The sequence below is a fragment of the Scyliorhinus torazame genome, chromosome 3 (genome assembly GCF_047496885.1).
Source record: "Scyliorhinus torazame isolate Kashiwa2021f chromosome 3, sScyTor2.1, whole genome shotgun sequence".
Taxonomy (NCBI): Eukaryota; Metazoa; Chordata; class Chondrichthyes; order Carcharhiniformes; family Scyliorhinidae; genus Scyliorhinus; species Scyliorhinus torazame.
Window position 1 is genome coordinate 3,684,285 of NC_092709.1, and position 21,570 is coordinate 3,705,854.

Below are 21,570 nucleotides of genomic sequence, written 5' to 3' on the forward strand. Positions count from 1 at the left end.
TGCTCCTTTCCAGTATCTAATGATAACCTTACCATGAAAGGCCCCTAGTCGCCACACTCTGCGCCAGTTCGGGTACGCAGAGGGAAAATTCAGAATGTCCAATCCACCCAACAAGCACGTGTTTCAGGACTTGTGGGAGGAAACCCACGCGGACACGGGAGAACATGCAAACTCCGCACAGACAGTGACCCAAGCCGGGAATCGAACCCGAGACCCTGGAGCTGTGAAGCAACAGTGCTAACCACTAATACCAGACTGCCCAAATTCCCTAGTCGCTACACCACAGCACCTGTTTGGGTACAATGAGGGAGAATTCAGAATGTCCAATTCACATATGACAACTGGACACTTAAAAAATGATATGATTGGGCAAAGTCAATATGGATTCATGGAATATTTCCAGTTTTGCTGATGATGCGTTCTGAGGAGGTTTCAAGGGGACTTGGGACAGGCTAAAGTAAATGGCCAAGAACATGGCGTTGTCCACTTTAGCATCAAAAATAGAAAGGCAAGATATTTATCAAAAGATAAGATGTTGGGAAGTGTAGATGTCCAAAGAAACCTGTGTGTCCTTGTTTATGAGCCACTAAAAGCTGGTGGCATGCAGGTACAGCAAACATTTAGGAAGGCAAATGGTATGTTGGCCTTCATGGCAAGTGGATTTAAATAGCGGGGTAACGATATCTTGCTGCAATTGTGTAGAGGGTCAGTGAGACCGTACCTGGAGTGTTGTGTACAATTTTGGTCCCCTTTTCTGATGAAGGATATACTCGCCAAGGAGGGAGCACAATAATGGTTCACCAGATTAATCCCTGGGATGGGAGATTGTCTTGTGAGGAGAGATTGAAGAAACTGGGCCTGTGCTCTCCAGGGTTTCAAAGAATGAGAGCTGATCTAATTGAAACAAAACTCTTGCAGGGTGTGGCGGGGGAGATGTGGCTTTTTCCCCTGGCTGTGAGTCTAGAAACAGGGGAGTGTCTCATATTAGTAGGGCAATGAAGACCGAAATGAGGAGGTTTTTTTTACTTAGACGATGGTGACTCTTTGGAATTCTCTACCCCAGAGGCTGTGGAACTCAGTCACTCAGCAGCTTCAAGACTGAGATCGATAGATTTCTGGATACTAATGACATCGAGGGATGTGGGGAAAAATGGGCCCCAAGGTAGATGATCAACCACAGTCTGTTTGAATTCTCCATCTCACTCCCACTTTCTGTCTTCCGCTGTTTGTGAAACTCGAGGAACATTGCTTTGTCTTTCCATCAGGCACTTGGCAGACATCTGGCCTCAACACTGTTCTCAACAACCTCTGATCGTAACCATTGCTCAGACAGTGGGTGCTGCACATTCATTCTCACCTGCCACCTGACCATTCCTGTTTGGTTCCCCCTTCCCCTTGCTAGTTGCCTCTGTATTTACTTCAACCCTGTTAACAGCTAACATTTTCCAGTTCTGATGAAAGATTTACAGTCCTGAGATGTAACTCTTTACACAGACATTTCTTGGCCTGATGAAATATTCAGCATTTTCTATTTATATACTCAACTAGACTACTTGCTTTGCTGTGTGCGTTCCATTGGAAAGTTAGGCCTTCTAGAATAAGAATCAGTGATGTCCTTTGTCATAATAGGGGCTAGAGTCCTTGATAAACTGGAAGCGGCTGGACAGTTCTGATGCATTTGTGTCTGTGAAAATTTTATTTTAATTCTTTTAAGTTTTTGGTGAATCTTTTCCTCTCAACATCTGTCCTTGTCACTCGTCAGTTTCCACTGCGCCAAACCTCCAATTGTGGCACAACTCATATTTTGTACAAATCCTCCATCTTCCTGTATTTATATGAAAAACCTAGAAATTCCCTTTACTTTTGTCCAAAAGCAGCTGGCTGAGATATCGTCACTGTTCCAGTCCGTACGATACATGGCTATACTATGTACAAAATACATCACATTTGCCTGAAATGCTTCCCTCTAGTGGGGATGTCAAGACGCATGATTTTAGTGATTGACCACTTACTATGCACTGCCCTGTGTTATTTGTGCTAAATTGTATTTTTATCTGTTTGAATTTTCCTTCAGTTTGCTACACCTCGCAATTTGGACCTGGATGTTTTGCTCTGAAGTTTCTTCCGGCAACACTGATTAGGGCAGCACGGTGGCGCAGTGGTTAGCACTGCTGCCTCACAGCGCCGAGGAACCAGGTTCGATCCCGGCTCTGGGTCACTGTCCGTGTGGAGTTTGCCCATTCTCCCCGTGCTTGCGTGGGTTCCGCCCCCACAACCCAAAGATGTGCAGGGTAGGTGAATTGGCCACGCGAAATTGCCCCTTAATTGGAAAAAATGAATTGGGTACTCTAAATTTATTTTTTTTAAAACAGATTAGATAGTGTAAGTGTGACCTCTCCCACAGCCCTGCTAAATCAAATCACATACAGTAGTTTCGCTAGTTCTGTAAAACATTTGTGCAAATATGACTTGTACCATGTCCAACAAGACCAGAAAGAATGAGAATGTGTCACCAGTGAGGTGGGAGCACCAAGAGAGTATTTGTTTGTGAAGTTCTGAATTGATGATAAAATGAATGGTTCAAATTGGGGAACAGAACAGCTAGTCAATGTAATTGGTCCATTTTTAAAATTTGTTTATTAAAAAAGCTAAGAATTTCAAACTACATTAAGCAAAAATAAAAAATCTGGGGGTAATTTAGGCAACAGAAGCTAAAACTATTTACAAAAACCCATTTTAAGAATGAGTAAAAGGTTGAATGAAATAATCTGTGATAAATGTACAACAATCCAGCTTTTTGTTCCAAAGAAAAACATTCAGCTCAATCCCCACAACTTCATTTTCTGCATTTGCAACAATAAACAGCCAGAAGTAAAGACTTGCATTTCCATAGAGTGCCTTTCTCACTGCAAGGGCAGGGCACCCGATGGAGTAACAAGTTGCACTGTGGTCACTGTCAGATTGTAAATTCAGCAGCTTATTTGTGCAGTGAGATCCCACAAACGGTATGATGTGACCAGAATCTGATTGAGGGATCAATGGCACCCAGACACTGGAATATATGTCCCCTTGAGGGGGGGGGGCAAACAGCACCTCCGCCAACACAATGCACTATGGGCGGGACTCTCCGTTATGCCTGCTGGTCAATGGGGTTTCCCAATGTGGGGAAGCCCCACACTGTCGGGAAACTCCCGGGGCTGCCAGCAAAACGGAGAGTCCCGCCCTATGTTTCTGGAGCTTGGACCCACAAGATTATTGGCATTTTTTTTTTGGTCCATGTGTATTTTTAAACATAGTAGAAAAAAAAGTGATAATTAGGTTTGAGAACTTGTCTGAATAATTCCAAGCAAACCTGTTGCCTTGTGGCAGTAATCAAAACTGGATTACACAGGTGAGGTTGGTCCTGATTAATCAACTTTGAACTCCGATTCTTGCTGCAAATGTCACAGTTCGAACGAAGTCTGGTCGTTGCAGAATGCTTCGGAGGACATATGGCTCAGTCTCCTAAATGACGTCTCCACTCCACTGTCGTACACACTGTCACATTGCTGGGATTTTGAGTCAATCTGAATATCTGCAAAAGAATGAGGGGTTTATCATAGTCACCAAGTACAAATTACGTTTTTGCACATTTAAAAAGCCAAACTTCCTCTAGTGACAGAATATGATGTATTGAATTCTGTCCTAAACGTTCTCCCCCTGGTTCTGGACACCACCTCCTTCAGGAACATCCTTCCTGCATTTATCCTGTCTAGAATTTTATCGGTTTCTAGGAGATCCCCCCTCATTCTTCTGAACTCCAGCGAATACAATCCTAACCGATTCAATCTCTCGTCATGTCATCCCAGGAATCAGTCTGGTAAACCTTTGCTGCGCTTCCTTGAGAACAAGTACATCCCTCCGCAGATAAAAGACCAAAACTGCACACAATATTCAGGTGTGGCCTCACCAAGGCCCTGTATAATTGTAACAAGACATCCCTGCTTCTATATTCGAAACCTCTCGCAATGAAGGCGAGCATACTATTTGCCTTCTTTACCGCCTGCTGCACTGCATGCTTACCTTCAGCGACTGGTGTTTGAGCACATTCAGATAATAGTCTGCCTTCCTGTTTTTGCTACCGAAGTGGAAACCTCGCTTTTATCCAAATTATACAGCATCTGCCATTCATTTGCCCACTCGCGCATCTCTGCTTCACCCCCCCCCCCCCCCCCCCCACCCAGTTGTGCCATCTGCAAATTTGGAGATGTGACATTTTGTTTCCTCACCTAAATCATTAATATCTATTGTGAATAGTTGGTGTCCCAGCACCAATCCCTGCGGTACCCCACTAGTCACTGCCTGCCTATTTGAAAAAGACCTGTTAATTCCTACTCTTTGTTTCCTGTCTGCCAACCAGTTTTCTATCCATCTCAATACACTGCCCCAATCCCATGCTCTTTAATTTTACACGCTAATCTCTTGTGTGGAACTTTGTCGAAAGCCTTCTGAAAATCCAAATGCTCATCCATTGGCTTCCCCCTCATCAACTCTGTTAGTTACATCCTCGAAAAATTCCAGTAATTTGTCAAGCATGATTTTCCCTTCATCAATCCATGCTGACTCTGTCCGATCCTGCCACTGTTTTCTAAGTGCTCTGCTAGAAAATCTTTGATAATGGACTCTCGTAACCGGTTTCAAACATAAACAGAATTATCATAAAATGCTGACTGTAAAAGTAACAGGTCCAGCCTGAAAACCCCTTTCTTCAGGCTCTTTGTGACGTCTTTGTCACATCAATTTCAACCCAAACCACAGAGGCCTCTTCATTTAAAAGAATACCACGATGAGAGTAATTTTACACTTGAAGGAATAAAGGCCTGTAACTATTCACCTCCACCTTAGACCAAAAGCTTAGTCAAAAAGGTAGGATTTTGAGAATCATCTTAAAGGGAGGGAGATGGGGAATCTGTTACAGCGAAAGCAGCTGCATTCAGTGGTGGAGCAGCGAAGATCTGGGATGCTCAAGAGGCTGAACATTGGAGAGATAGGAATGGAATGAACTTCACAATGTATGGGCAATAATAATAATTGGTTTGAGGACAAAGTTGTCATTTATGGTGCATCAGGTGTTTTGTATAAAGGACAAGTTGGAAATGTGTAAAATAATTTTTATTAAGGTTTTCATAAAATATCAATAACAAAATGAAAAAGGAACCCAACAGGGTTAAGTACAAATCATAGTCTAGAAAAGCAACCCTCCATACCCCCCTCCCCCCTGTACATAAATAATAAATTAACACCCCGACTTAACACAACAGGTATATACACCCCCTCAGACCCTCCAGTGTAAATTAAAAATAAATAAATAAACCCCCCCACCCCCCCTGAGTTGCTGCTGCCATTGACCAATGTCTACCGTTCTGCCAGGCAGTCTAGGAACGATTGTACCGACCCTCTCAAGGCGAATTTCACCCTCTCCAACTTAATAAACCCCGCCATAGCGTTGATTCAGGATTCCACGCTGGGGGGCCTCGCATCCTTCCACTGAAGAAGAATCTTTTGCAGGGCTACCAGGGACGCAGAGGCAAGAATACCGGCATCTTTCACCTCCTGCACTCTCTGCGACCCCAAATATTGCGAGCCCCCAGCCCAGTTTGACCCTGGATCCTACCACCCTCGACACCGTCCTTGCTACGCCCTTTCAAAATTCCTCCAGCGCTGGGCATGCCCAGAACATATGGGTGTGATTTGCTGGGCTCCCTGAGCACCTAACACACCTGTCCTCACCCCCAAAAAATCGGCTCATCCTTGTCCCGGTCATGTGTGCCCTGTGCAGCACCTTAAACTGTATGAGGCTGAGCCTCACGCACGATGAGGAAGAGTTCACCCTCCCTAGGGCATCTGCCCACGTCCCTTCCTCAATCTCCTCTCCCAACTCCTCCTCCCACTTACCTTTCAACTCCACCACCGAGGCCTCCTCCTCCTCCTGCATCACCTGGTAAGTTTCCGAAATCTTCCCCACTCCCACCCACCCCCCCGAGAGCACCCTGTCCTGTACTGTGTGTGGCAGCAGCCGCAGGAATTCCACCACCTGCCGCCTGGCAAACGCCCTTACCTGCAAGTACCTGAAGGTGTTCCCCGGGGGGGAGAGCCCGTACTTCTCCTCTAGCTCACCCAAGCTCGTGAACTTCCCGTCCACAAACAGGTCTCCCAACCTTCGTATCCCTGCCCTGTGCCACATCGAAAACCTTCCATCTGTTCTCCCTGAGCCGAACCTGTGGTTCCCCCGTATTGGGGTCCACACCGATGCCCCAACTTCCCCCTCTGTGCCGCCTCCACTGCCCCCAGATGTTGAGGGCAGCCACCACCACCGGGCTCGTGGTATACCTCCTTGGAGGGAGTGGCAGCGGCGCCGTTGCCAGCACCCCAGACTCGTACCCACACAAGACGCCGTCTCCAGCCTCTTCCATGCAGCCCCCTCCCCCTCCATCACCCACTTGCGCATCATCGTTGCATTGGCGGCCCAGTAGTACCCACAGAGGTTGGGCAGTGCCAGCCCCCCACTAACTCTACTCCGCTCCAGGAACACCCTTCTCATCCTCGGAGTTCCTCGCGCCCACACAAACCCCATTATGCTCCCGTTGACCCGCCTAAAGAAGGCCTTTGGGATAAACACTGGGAGGCACTGGAACAGGAACAAAAACCTTGGGAGCACCGTCATTTTGACTGACTGCACCTACCCGCCAGGGACAGTGGCAACGTGTCCCACCTCTTGAACTCTTCCTGCATTTGCTCCACCAGCCTTGTAAAATTAAGCCTATGCAGGGCCCCCCAGCTCCTGGCCTCCTGGACCCCCAAATACCTGAAGCACCTCTCCGCCCTTTTTAGTGGGAGCTCGCCAATCCCCCTCTCCTGGTCCCCTGGGTGAACCACGAACAGTTCGCTCTTCCCCATGTTGAGCTTGTACCCCGAAAAATCCCAGAATTCCCTAAGCATCCTCATTACCTCTGGCATTCCTCCCACCGGGACCGCCACATACAGCAGCAAGTCGTCTGCATAGAGCGACACCCTATGCTACTCCCCACCCCGCCCCAACCCCCTCCAGTTCCTCGACTCCCTCAGTGCCATAGCCAGGGGTTCAGTCGCCTGTGCAAAGAGCAGGGGGGACAGGGGACACCCCTGTCTCGTCCCTCGGTGCAACCGAAAGTACTCGGACCTCCTCCTGTTTGTGGCCACACTCGCCATCGGGAGCTCATACAACAGCCTAACCCACCTGACAAACCCCTCCCCAAACCCAAACCTCTTCAGCACCTCCCACAGGTACCCCCACTCTACCCTATCGAAGGCTTTCTCAGCGTCCATCGCCACCACGATCTCCGCCTCCCCCTCCCTCGCCAGCATCATGAGAACGTTCAAAAGCCTCCGCACATTCGTGTTCAACTGCCTCCCCTTCACGAACCCAGTCTGGTCTTCGTGGACGATCTGCGGCACACAATCCTCAATCCTCGTGGCTAAGACCTTCGCCAGCACCTTGGCATCTACATTTAGCAACGAAATCGGTCTGTAAGACCCACACTGCAGGGGATCCTTGTCCCGCTTCAGGATCAAGGAGATCAGTGCCCGGGACATCGTCGGGGGTAAAGCCCCCCCCTTCCTTGCCTCATTGAAGGTCCTAACTAACAGCGGGCCCAACAGGTCCATATATTTTTTATAGAATTCGACCGGGAAACCGTCCGGCCCGGTGCCTTCCCCGCCTGCATGCTTCCTATCCCTTTGGTCAGCTCCTCCAGCCCAATCGGGGCCCCCAATCCCGCCACCAGTCCCTCCTCCACCTTCGGAAACCTCAATTGGTCCAGGAAGCGGCCCATCCCTCCCTCCTCCAGTGGGGGCTCGGACCGATACAATTCCTCATAAAAGTCCCTGAAGACCCCATTGATGCCAACCCACCTCCATCCCCTGTCCTTAACTCCCCCGATCTCCCTAGCTGCGTCCCGCTTCCGAAGCTGATGCGCCAGCATCCGGCTTGCCTTTTCCCCATACTCGTAAATCGCCCCCTGGGCCTTCCTCCACTGCACCTCCGCCTTCTTGGTGGTCACCAGGTCGAACTCAGCCTGGAGGCTGCGCCTCTTCCTCAGCAATCCTTCCTCGGGCTCCTCCGCATACCTCCTGTCTGCCCTCACCATCTCCTCCACCAGCCTCTCCCTCTCCCCCCCGCTCCCACCTCTCCTTGTGGGCCCTAATGGAGATCAGCTCTCCCCTAACCACCGCCTCCCATACCATCCCCACTTGGACCTCCCCGTTATCGTTGGCCTCCAGGTACCTCTCTATACTTCCTCGGACCCGCTCGCTCACCTCCTCGTCCGCCAACAGCCCCACCTCCAAGCGCCACAACGGGCGCTGGTCCCTCTCCTCCCCCAGCTCTAAGTCCACCCAATGCGGGGCGTGGTCCGAAATGGCTATTGCCGAATACTCGGTATCCTCTACTCTCGCTATCAGCGCCCTGCTCAAAATAAAAAAGTTGATTCGGGAATAAGCCTTATGGACATGTGAGAAGAATGAAAATTCCTTAGCCCCCGGCCATGCAAATCTCCAAGGGTCCACCCCTCCCATCTGGTCCATAAACCCCCTCAGCACTCTAGCCGCCGCCGGCTTCCTACCCGTCCTAGACCTGGAGCGATCCAGTGCAGGATCCAACACCGTGTTAAAGTCTCCCCCCATTATCAGGCCCCCACTTCCAAGTCTGGGATCCGACCAAACATGCGCCGCATAAAACCCGCATCGTCCCAATTCGGGGCATACACATTGACCAGTACCACCCTCTCTCCCTGCAGCTTACCACTTACCATTATGTACCTACCGCCATTGTCTGCCACAATGCTCGACGCCTCGAACGACACCTTCTTTCCCACCAAGATCGCCACCCCTCGATTTTTGGCATCCAGCCCCGAATGAAACGCCTGACCTACCCACCCTTTCCTCAATCTTACCTGGTCTGCCACCTTCAGGTGTGTCTCCTGGAGCATAACCACATCCGCCTTCAGCCCCTTCAGGTGCGCCAACACCCGGGCCCGCTTAACCGGCCCATTCAGTCCCCTTACATTCCAGGTTATCAGCCGGATCAGGGAGCTACCCGCCCCCCCCCCCCCCCCCGCCGACTAGCCATAACCCCTCCTCGGCCAGCCACGCGCCCGCACCCCACGCCCGGCCCGTTCCCCAGGGCGGCAGACCCCATCTCGACCCCCCCCCGCCACTCGCTCCAGCTCCCCCTTGACCAAAGCAGCAGCAACTCGATTCCCTCCCCCCCCGGCTAGGACCCATCCTAGCTGTTTTACTCCCCCCATTGCACTTCCGCAAGTCAGCTGACTCCTGCTGACCCCGGCCACTCCCGCCTCTACTTCGACTCCTCCCATTGTGTGACACACCCTCCTCTCCCGCTCCCCATCCATAGGCTCTCCCCCTCCCCCTTCCATCCTAAGCGCGGGAAACAACCCTCACTTCCCGGCCCCGGCCCCTCCAGTCTTCAGCGCGGGAAAAAGCCCACGCTTTCCACCTGCTCGGCCCCGCCACCTCTGACGCAGCTCCTTTTACAGGCCCAGTCCCCCCTCACCCCCGACTCGGGCCTCCCCCTCCCCCGCGGGGCCCCATCTCACCGCCGGCCATCCACACCTGTTCCATTTGCTTACCCCCCCTCCAAGAGCCCCCCCAACCAACCCAACCAAAACAGTGCCCAACCCGCCCTAACCACCCTCACCGACCAGAAAGAGAAAAACACAAAGAAAAAGAAACCAAGAGCAAAGGACCCCCCCTCAAAAAGTAACATATCCACCGCAGTCCCCAATCGCCCATCCCGACCCTCAATCTGTGTCCAGCTTCCCGGCCTGAACAAAGGCCCACGCCTCCTCCGGAGACTCAAAACAATGGTGCCGGTCCTTGTAGGTGACCCACAGTCGCGCCGGCTGCAACATGCCAAACTTCACCCCCTTCCTGTGCAGCACCGCCTTCGCTCGATTGTACCCGGCCCTCCTCTTCGCCACCTCCGCACTCCAGTCCTGATATATCCGAACCTCCGCGTTCTCCCACCTGCTGCTCCTCTCCTTCTTGGCCCACCTGAGCACACACTCCCGATCGACGAACCGATGGAACCGCACCAGCACCGCCCGCGGAGGCTCGTTAGCCTTGGGCCTCCTCGCCAGCACTCTGTGGGCCCCTTCCAGCTCCAGGGGCCCCTGGAAGGACCCCGCTCCCATCAGCGAGTTCAACATGGTGACCACATAGGCCCCTCCAGCCCCTCCGGGAGGCCCAGAATCCGCAGATTCTTCCACCTCGACCGGTTCTCCATCTCCTTGAACTGCTCCTGCCATTTCTTGTGGAGCGCCTCGTGCGCCTCCACCTTTACCGCCAGGCCTAAGATCTCGTCCTCGTTGTCGGAGATCGTTTGTCAAGCTTCGTGGATCGCCACCCCCTGGGCCGTCTGTGTCTCCAGCAGCTTATCGATAGAAGCCTTCATCGGCTCTAGCAGGTCCGTTTTAATCTCTCTGAGGCAGCGCTGGATACCCTCCTGCTGCTCCTGCGCCCACTGCCTCCACGCTGCCTGGTCTCCGCCCGCCGCCATTTTGTTCTCTTCCCTCGCACCTTCTTCGGGTCCACCACCACCTTTTTAGTCGCCCCGCTCCTGGTAAAAGCCATATACTATCGGGGAATTGTTGTAATCTCCTTCCCACACCGGGAAACGTCGAAAAAGTGCCGTTGGGGGCCCTGTAAAGAGCCCAAAAGTCCGTTTTTGCGGGAGCCACCGAATGTGCGACTTAGCTCCGCATAGCCGCAACCGGAGGTCCATGTCATTTATATAAATTACAAACAATAGGGGACCCAGCGCCGATCTCTGTGGTATGCCACTGGTCACTGGCTTCCAATCGCTACAGCAGCCGTCTGTCATCACTCTCTGTCTCCTACAGCTAAGCCAATTTTGTATCCACCTTATAAAGGCAAATGCATTTGGGATACAGTATAATTTGATAAGAATCCCAAGTGGGACCTTGTCAAAGGCTTTGCTGAAATCCATATAAACTACACCAACTGCACTACCCTCATCTACACACGTGGTCACCTCCTCAAACAAAATCTAATTTGTTAGGCATGACCTCCCGCTGACAAAGCCATGCTGACTCTCCCTGATCAAACCTAGCCTCTCCAAGTGGAGATACATTCTCTCCTTCAGAATTTTCTCCAATAGTTTCCCTACCACTGACTTGAGACTCGCTGGTCTGTAGTTCCCTGGCTTGTCTCGACAACCTTTCTTAAATAGTGGGACCACATTAGCGGTTCTCCAATCCTCTGGCACCTCCCCCATAGCTAGAGAGGAATTAAAATGTTGGGTCAGAGCCCTTGCAAACTCCTCCCTTGCCCCCCACAGCAACCTGGGACACAATTCATCCATATTTGTCCATAAGACCATAAGACATCGGAGCAGAATTAGGCCACTCGGCCCATCGAGTCTGCTCCGCCATTCAATCATGGCTGATATTTTCTCATCCCCATTCTCCTGCCTTCTCCCCATAACCCCTGATCCACTTTCAAGCCTCCCAACACCTCCAATACCTTGTCATTCCCTCTGACAATTTTCTTAAGATCCTCACAGTCTCTCTCACCGAGTTCCATATCTACCTCATTCTCTTGGGTGAAGACAGATGTGAAGCATTCATTCAACATCCTACTAATGTCCTCTGGCTCCACCCACAGATTCCCCCTTGGTTCCTAATGGGCCCTACTCTTTCCCTGGTTATCCCCTTCCCATTGATATATTTATAGAATATCTTGGGATTTTCCCTACTTTTACCAGCCGGAGTTTTCTCACATTTGCACTTACTGTTGTGCTGTTCAATGGGTGTTGGTGAGTTGTCTCTCTCATCTGGTTGCGTGTTTTCTGAGGTTGCCAGTGCTTTGTGAAGCACCGCAACTGCTTTACTGTAGCCCATAGACTCCAATGTTTCCAGAATCTCCATGACTGTGCCACCAGATACCTTCAATAAACAAGGGAATAGAAAGGGGTTAGTACAGCACAAAGGAGACATGCAAACTGAAAGAGCACCTGAGAGTGGTGAATATTTGAGGCAGCATTGACAGATGGTGTACAGCAGTTTCAGCTTTGCTCTGCTGAGGGGTGGTACAAACCTGCATTCAGGACCCATTCCTGATCGAAACGCTGGGGGAATCCGGCAGTGAGTGCAGCACATTGGCTATTGTTCGCCCCCCAACCATGTCAACAGACAGTCAGTGCATTTTTCAAAGTAGCAAATCTTTGTGTCATTCTATGAATGGGGAGGGGTAGGGGGAGATACCTTAACCATTCAGTCTCAAACCTGGCTTGTAAAGTACACAGCCCCCTCTATTTTTAATCCAATGGACATCCGGCTTATTCTCTCTCTCAACGTCTTTATCCGAGGAGGCAGGAGATACAGAAGTCTGAGAACAGGCACGAACAGACTCAAAAACAGCTTCTTCCCTGCTGTTACCAGACTCCTAAACAACCCTCTTATGGACTGAACTGATCTCTCCACACATCTTCTCTACTGAGTAGTACTACACTCTGTATGCTTCACCCGATGCCTGTGTCTATGTATTTACATTGTGTATTTATGTACGTTCCATGTTTTTCCCATGTATGGATAATCTGCCTGGGATGTACACAGAACAATACTTTTCACTGTCCCTCGGTACAGGTGACAAATCTAAATCCAGCTTCAAAATGAGATATGTATAAGAGAGAGGACATATTCAGCTCACCTCATAGTTATCTAGCAGAGTTTTCGCTGGCGAATGGCTGAGTTTAAAGGCATTGATTAGAATCCCAAGACCCAATTTCTGTGCGAGGGTCATCCAGTTGAGACTGGGTTCCGGCACCTCCAACAGTTTACAAAGCTCCAGCTTAGCTTCCACATCCAGTTGTCCCAGATCACCTGACAAACAAACAGACTCCGTGTAGAATCAACATTGTGCTGCCTGGTCGAGTATTCCAGGAAGGTTGAACATTTCTACCTTATTTAGCTTCCTGACGTTCCAGTGGAACACAGAAATGCTTCACATGGAGGGAAAGGATTGGCAAATTGAGTTTATAAACTGTACACCCTCCGGAATCAATGTCGCCTTTTCTTGGATGTCATTTTTATAGCGTGATCTGACCAGTCAAGTTTCACTGGACAGACACTACACCATTCTCTCTAAACAAGTGGCTGCCACATTTCCTACATCATGACAATGACTGCAACACGAAAGTACTCCATTGGCTGGGAAATCCGTCAGGACACCCCGAGGGCGTGGAAGGCACTCTAAAAATCCAAGTTCTGAATATTTTATTTGTATTATTAATTGCTTCGACATGTCCATTTCTGTTCTTGCCATTAATATTTACATTTTTTACCCATCGCGTTTCCCAGAGTAACATTTCATTTGGCATTTTCTTGCTCAGTTTTATAATTGATCGAAATCCTTCTGCAAATCTTTAGCACAATCACAGGCCCCTATTAAAACTTATTTAATTACATATAAAACAAATGTCAGATATCAAATAATCCAATTCTGAACAGGATACACCAGATTATACAATTTAGAAGCTGTGGAGTCAAAGGACTGAGATTCCCCACCTGTTTGCAGCACAACAATACTTCTGGAGATGGTTCATTTGAAGGAGTGATAAACATTAATGATGTGTTTCCCTGAAGCGGTGACTAATTATTACCTTGTGGGAAAGGAGAAATAGCTGCAGCTTTTGGTTGGTAGGGTTTACCATTCAGGATATCATACACCTGGAAAATAAATGACAATTGATAAATCAAATAGCTCACAATTAATGAGACAGCAGAATATTTAATAACTAGAAGGGGATGAGAAATAAGAGCAAAGGGTTAGGCCATACGTACATTCAAGCCTTTTCTTGGAATCTTATAGCCAAGTTCCGCACACATGAGTACGGCCTCAACCGGGACCTTGGATTCATGTCGCATTACATTCACCCCCCCCCACCACCTGGCCTGGGCTTGCAAAATCCAACCAAAGTCCTGGTTTGAGACAATTCACACCTCTTTAACCTGGGATTATTCCTCTCTCCAGTCGCACCGTCTGGACCTGTAAAGACTTAATTACCTGCAAAGACTCGCATTCAAAGTATCGTCTTGCATCATTGACTTTGTCTATATAAATGTTTATAGAACCCACCTCTTCATTCACCTGAGGAAGGAGCAGCGCTCCGAAAGCTAGTGATTCAAAACAAATCTGTTGGACTTTAACCTGGTGTTGTAAGACTTCTTACCGTCCTCACCCTAGTCCAACGCTGGCATCTCCACATCACTATTTTTAGTGGCAGTAAATTTATGACATTGATGCTCTTGGACCAGTGGTAATTATTTTTCCATTTGATAAGATCATGGTTGAACTTTTGTATCAACTTCACATTCCCACGTGACCCCATATCCCTCCACTCCCTTTATAGCTAGAAAATTATCAATCTCCACTTTGAATATACTCACTGAGCAGCCACTGAATTTGAGATTCACAACCATCTGAATAAAGAAATTCCCATCGCAGTTCTAAATGGCCAGCTCCTACCGTGAGACTGTGACCCTCTACCTCTTTCAATAACATCACCTCTCATTCTAATAAACTTTAGGAATATAGGTGTATTCTACTCAATCTCTACTCTACAACAATCCTCTTGTCTGAGGAATCAATCTGGTGAACCTTTGCTGCACGCTCTCGAAAACCTGTGTATACATCCTTGGGTAAGGAAATCAAAACTATACACAAAATCCCAGGTCTGGTGCTCACCAAGGCCCGATACAATTGCAGTTAAGACTCCTCTATTCTCATAGGACAATCGCTTTGTAATAATGGTTAGCCTACCATTTGTTTTCCTAATTGTTTGTTATTACTTCCGTTAACTTCATGTGATTCATGTACAACGACATCTTGTACTTCAGTCTTCTGAATGGGAAGCATTTTTCCGACCAAAGTGGATAACCTCATATTTCCACAGATTATATGCCATCTACCATGTTCTTGCCCACTCACTCCACCTGTTGAGATATTCCTTGTTGTGTCATCTTTGCAGCTTACTTTCCCAGCTAGCTTTGTACCACAGACAAACTCGGATACATTACCCTGGGTCTACTCATCCACATCATTGATATGTTGTAAATAGCGGAGGCCCCGGGAGTGATCACTGCTAAATTACAGCCCGTTCATTCTTACTCTTTCCTATCCATTAATCTTCAATCCATTTGAATATATTACCCTCAATCACACACATCCTAGATTTCCTAATAAAAGAATCAAAAATGAATTGCAAGAAAAGCCAAATAAGAGAGATGAGAATGTTTTTGAATGGATACTCGGAAAGCAGATGTTTTCAGGGCAGTGCGAATGACACCAACCAATTATTATTATTAGTTGTGAGACACTTCTGGACATCCTTGGAATGTGCAAAGTACTTCTGAAGTTAAAACCTTTCTTCCCTTCAAATGATCGATCAGTGAGTCTCCCAGGAATGGACTTATTTCAGTTGGTTATCTTACCTCTTCCGAAGCTGCCATGTCCAAGGGTGTGGTCCCGTGAAAAATCCCTTCATCATCATCTTCGTCATCCAGTGGTTCATGATTCTCGATCTGTGGATCTGCACCTGGGAAAATTAGATGCCAGAAAAAACGCCAGGTTAGCAAGTGACCAATAAGAACGTTTGTAATAAAGTCAATTGTGAAATCAATTTTAAGATAGAATTAAACTTTCATTTGAAATACAAACATATAATTTCAAATAGATCAGGAAGCAGGTCACCCTCAAGGCCGAGCAACAAGTTTCTGAGTGGATGTGGGCTGATTGGATAGTTTGTTCAAAGACAGCGGAATGGTCTCCCTTAACGCATTTTGATTCTCTGTACTGCTTCACGTGCACAGTGGCTGCCTGAGGGTGCGCAGTGTGGGTGTTGTGAGAGGATGTGCTCCTCCCCAATGCTCACAATAACAAGCCTCTGCCCAGACGCCCCATGCTCCAGATACTAGAGGCTAACAGAATGTGTGGGATTATTTTCTGTTAATGATTCAATCAAATTCGAGGCCCCAGGTCTCCACAAGTATACTCGCTTCCTTCCCAAAACAACACATTGGGGCATTCAGCGCACCATCCGTGAGATGCACAGCATTATTCTGCTTAATGCTTTTATGGGCAGCACAGGAGCACATTGGTTAGCACTGTTGCTTCACAGTGCCAGGGACCCGGGTTCGATTCCCGGCTTGGGTCACTGTCTGTGCGGAGTTTGCACGTTCTCCCCGTGTCTGCATGGGTTTCCTCCGGGTGCTCCGGTTTCCTCCCACAAGTCCCGAAAGACGTGCTGTTAGGTGAATTGGACATTGTGAATTCTCTCTCCGTGTAGCCAACCAGGTGCCGGAATGTGGCGACTAGGGGCTTTTCACAGTAACTTCATTGCAGTGTTAATGTAAGCCGACTTGTGACAATAAAGATTATTGTATTGCAACATCATCCTTTGAAGAACCAGATTTACCCAGTGAAGCGTCCCTTGCACAAAAACACCCGACTACATACCTGCTGCCATTAGAAGGGCACAAAGTTTGGAACAGCCTCTTCCAGCTGCTATGTGAAGTGCCGTCGATCCATCAAATGTGGTGGAATCAATTTCAGCACTGCCCTGAGGGTTGAAACACATCAGATGGTAATGCCGCTGGAGAGCACGCAGTAATGCCGCCAGATAGCATGCGGCAAGACCGCCGGACAGTGCGGAGTAACACCGGTGGACAGTGAGCGGTAATGCTGCTGGAGAGCACGCGGTAGCCACTGGATAGCATGTAGTAACGCCGCCAGACAGTGCATGGTAACGCACCAGACAGTCCGTGGTAACGCTGATGGACACCTTTGCTACAATAATATTCCTCAACCAACATCATTGAAAACTGATTATCACATTGCTGTTTGTGGGAGCTTCCTGTGCATTAACTGGGCTGCTTGTTTCCTACACAACAGCAGTTCAATAAGTATTTCAGTGACTGCAAACCACTTTGAGACATTCTGGGGCTCTGAAAGGCGATATTTAAATGCAAGTATTTGGTTTCTCTTTATCTGAATCACACCCAGAACACTGGAGTCGGTCAGAAATCCTGTAGCAGTATGAGGGGTAGACAAACTTCCCATTTTCAACCATATCTGGAAAGGTCTATTGTACACAACAAAATACATCAGAAATTCCAATGTCAACAAGTTACATTATGAGAATTAAAAAGAGCGTCGCTAGAGGATTCTATAGTTTCACAATTAGCCTGAACAGACGGAGATAATTCAGTGAGGCTTTGCTGCCTCCGTGGGACCTTCCTCAATACAATCGTGGGGCAGAGAGAAAGTATCACCCAATTCTCAGAAAGCACAGTCTGACTGCAGCTCAAACTCACCACTGGAGGGAGCTGCACTTCATTATCAATTACTGCAAAGCAACGGTATCAAAAATACAATCACCGCCAGCCAGGGCAACGTTTCACCAGCTCTACCTCAATACAAGCACCTGCTAATCACAACATGTTTGTAGCGAATTACCACTGCAACATTGACCAGATCTCCCACTACACGCACAAAGTGCTTTGTGCCAAAAAGATGATGGGAAGATGCAGCGTGCCCAGAATTGTGACCTTTCAATTTAGACAAATGATCAGATTTGAAAGGAAACTATTTGAAATGACTTGTTTCTGAACGGCATCATGAAACATTTCCAAGTGTCTTGGCAGCGGTTTGACAGCCAGCAGGCTCGGCAGCTCGGTGACACAGTGGTTACCATTGCTGCCTCGCGGCGCCGAGGTCCCAGGTTCGATCCCGTGTTTGCGTGGGTTTCGCCCCCACAACCCAAAGATGTGCAGGGTAGGTGGATTGGCCGCGCTAAATTGCCCCTTAATTGGAAAAATGAATTGGGTACACTAAATTCATTTAAAAAGTACTGAGGGAGTGCCGCACTGTCAGAGGGTCAGTACTGAGGGAGTGCCGCACTGTCAGAGGGTCAGTACTGAGGGAGTGCCGCACTGTCAGAGGGTCAGTACTGAGGGAGTGCCGCACTGTCAGAGGCTCAGTACTGAGGGAGTGCCGCACTGTCAGAGGGTCAGTACTGAGGGAGTGCCGCACTGTCAGAGGCTCAGTACTCAGGGAGTGCTGTACTATCAGAGGGTCAGTACTGAGGGAATGTCGCACTGTCAGAGGGTCAGTACTGAGGGAGTGCCGCACTGTCAGAGGGTCAGTACTGTTGGAGTGCCGCACTGTCAGAGGGTCAGTACTGAGGGAGTGCTGTACTATCAGAGGGTCAGTACTGAGGGAGTGCCGCACTGTCAGAGGGTCAGTACTGAGGGAGTGCCGCACTGTCAGAGGGCCAGTACTGAGGGAGTGCTGCACTGTCAGAGGGTCAGTACTGAGGGAGTGCTGTACTATCAGAGGGTCAGTACTGAGGGAGTGCTGCACTGTCAGAGGGTCAGTACTGAGGGAGTGCTGTACTATCAGAGGGTCAGTACTGAGGGAGTGCTGCACTGTCAGAAGGTCAGTACTGAGGGAGTGCTGCACTGTCAGAGGGTCAGTACTGAGGGAGTGCTGCACCGTCAGAGGCTCAATCTTTCCGCTGTGATGTTTCTCCGGTTAATGTAACCTGTGATTATTACTGTGAAGGGTGGGCCGTTGTCCCCGTCCCTTTGGGCTGAAATGTATCACTCGTCTGATGTTGAACCAGATGACCTGGGTCATTATCATATTGCCATTTGTGGGATCTTGCTCTGCTGCGTGTAATTGATTGCTGGATCTCCAATATTACATCAATTCCTCTGGCTCTAACACTCTTTGAGATTGTCTGAGATTGTGAAATGTAATTGCTCCAAACTCACCTCCAACAGAAGGCTACCGGCCAAAGAGATGTTTTCCTGCTCGACGGCAAGGTGGAGTGCAGTCCGGCCGGAATGCTGCTCCTGACCATCAACCTCCGCTCCCGCTGCAATCAACTGCCTCAGTGTCGAGAGGCTGTTCGCTATCACAGCCAGGTGTATGGCACTGAAACCTGGGAATAACAAGGTGCGGGGTCACTGCTTATTTCACCAGCTGTTGATTTATTTGCCAAACTAATAATTCTTGTCTTTACTTTATATAATTGTTAAAATAATCAAGTGAACAGTCCACTATCTTATTGGTGGAAACTCAATGGAGAATGACAAAATCAGCTGGATCAGATTTGGTGATGGGAACCGGTATAAGGCACTGCGAAGAATTGTCCACAAAATTTAAAATGCCCAGAGAATGATATCAAAAGCATGAGAACCAATTATTCTATTGCACTGCCATCAACTTCAAAATTACCGGTTAAAGTGATTTTCAGAGCTCCACTTAATTGGGACAGAAAACCAAAGCTAGGAGAGAAAATCTTTAGCAAGACTGTGCACAATCCGTCAGCTTAACTGGAACGGAGAAATCACTGCGGTTCGATGTCTAGTTCATTCAGCCCGGATATAAAGCCACATCCTTGCTAATCAATTTCATCGGTTGCATTTTTGGAAGGTTGAAACTGGCGGAGGGTCATAGTGCGGCAATCCTGGAAATATAATGATGATGGAGTGCTACGCTGAAACTTAAAGCCCATTTACCATCTTCCCCTTCCCAGCAACTTAAAATATCCAACAGCACAAATCAAGGAAAAGCTGAAATCCATCAGGAGTCAGGGACAATATGTCTGCTCATTGTTGTACAGGAGTTTGTCTCAGATATACCAGTTATTCTTCAACCTGTGACTCCTCATTTGGGAATGGCCAAGACTCAATATCAGAAGATAGGTCATATGCAATTTCTTGCTATTTGAATTTATGTAGTAAAACAGGGACAGGCCCAAAAGGCAGTAAGGGGGAAAGTGTAAGGCAGAGAAGCCATAGTCAAAAATTAAAAAGGGCGACAGTACAAGGTACAGTGACTAAGGGGAGCTCAGTGAATAGGACCAGGAATACTAAAAGGAATAAAATGGGAAGTAAAAATGTTAATGGTAGGCGACGCGGCAGGTTGTTACATGAAGATATGGGTTCAACGACAAGGAAAATTAGGAGAAAAGTTAAGAGGAAATATAACTTAGGAGAGGTTACTGATCGAGGTGTTAAGATTCAAAACAGAGGTAAAAAAGCCAACATAAGTGTACTTTACCTGAATGCTCATAGTATTCGGAATAAGGTAAATGAGTTGATCGCGCAAATCATCGCGAATGACTATGATTTAGTGGCAATTACTGAAACATGGTTAAAGGATGGTCACGACTGGGAGTTAAATATCTGAGGGAATCAAACTATTCGCAAGGACAGAGTGGATGGTAAGGGAGATGGTGTAGCTCTGTTATTTAAGGATGACATCCGGGCAATAGTAAGGGATGACATCGGTGCTATGGAGGATAAGGTTGAATCCATTTGGGTGGAAATCAGGAATAGTAAGGCGAAAAAGTCACTGATAGGAGTAGTCTATAGGCCACCAAATAGTAACATTATGGTGGGGCAGGCAATAAACAAAGAAATAACGGATGCATGTAGAAATGGTACAGCAGTTATCATGGGGGACTTTAATCTACATGTCGATTGGTTTAACCAGGTCGGTCAAGGCAGCCTTGAGGAGGAGTTTATAGAATGTATCCGCGATAGTTTCCTAGAACAGTATGTAATGGAACCTACGAGGGAACAAGCGGTCCTAGATCGGGTCCTGTGTAATGAGACAGGATTGATTCATGATCTCATAGTTAGGGATCCTCTCGGAAGGAGCGATCACAATATGGTGGAATACAGATGGAGGGTGAGAAGGTAAAATCAAACACTAGTGTTTTGTGCTTAAACAAAGGAGATTACAATGGGTGAGAGAAGAACTAGCTAAGGTAGACTGGGAGCAAGGACTTTATGGTGAAACAGTTGAGGAACAGTGGAGAACCTTCCAAGCGATTTTTCACAGTGCTCAGCAAAGTTTTATACCAACAAAAAGGACGGTAGAAAGAGGGAAAATTGACCATGAATATCTAAGGAAATAAGGGAGAGTATCAAATTGAAGGAAAAAGCATACAAAGTGGCAAAGATTAGTGGGAGACCAGAGGACTGGGAAATCTTTAGGGGGCAACAGAAAGCTACTAAAAAAGCTATAAAGAAGAGTAAGATAGATATATGAGAGTAAACTTGCTCAGAATATAAAAACAGATAGTAAAAGTTTCTACAAATATATAAAACAAAAAAGAGTGGCTAAGGTAAATATTGGTCCGCGAGAGGATGAGAAGGGAGATTTAATAATGGGAGATGAGGAAATGGCCGAGGAACTGAACAGGTTTTTTGGGTCGGTCTTCACAGTGGAAGACACAAATAACATGCCAGTGACTGATGGAAATGAGGCTGTGACAGGTGAGGACCTTGAGAGGATTGTTATCACCAAGGAGGTAGTGATGGGCAAGCTAATGGGACAAAAGGTAGACAAGTCTCCTAGCCCTGATGGAATGCATCCCAGAGTGCTAAAAGAGATGGCTAGGGAAATTGCAAATGCACTAGAGATAATTTACCAAAATTC

At 47.9% G+C, this 21,570-nt stretch overlaps 1 protein-coding gene across 2 annotated transcripts in view; it reads right to left on the reverse strand.

Moving 5' to 3' along the window:
- Positions 1 to 2,618: 2,618 nt before the first annotated feature.
- Positions 2,619 to 21,570, reverse strand: part of LOC140408253 (nuclear factor NF-kappa-B p105 subunit-like) — a 128,654-nt gene continuing 109,702 nt past the window's right edge. For both annotated transcript variants that reach the window (XM_072495207.1, XM_072495208.1), the window contains 7 exons: positions 18,891 to 19,060; positions 16,573 to 16,675; positions 15,549 to 15,652; positions 13,718 to 13,784; positions 12,766 to 12,938; positions 11,849 to 12,002; positions 2,619 to 3,574 (listed from right to left, as the gene is read on the reverse strand). In XM_072495207.1, the coding sequence (XP_072351308.1) occupies positions 3,444 to 3,574; positions 11,849 to 12,002; positions 12,766 to 12,938; positions 13,718 to 13,784; positions 15,549 to 15,652; positions 16,573 to 16,675; positions 18,891 to 19,060 (902 nt within the window). In that variant the 3' untranslated portion in view covers positions 2,619 to 3,443. The remainder of the gene's footprint in view (positions 3,575 to 11,848; positions 12,003 to 12,765; positions 12,939 to 13,717; positions 13,785 to 15,548; positions 15,653 to 16,572; positions 16,676 to 18,890; positions 19,061 to 21,570) is intronic.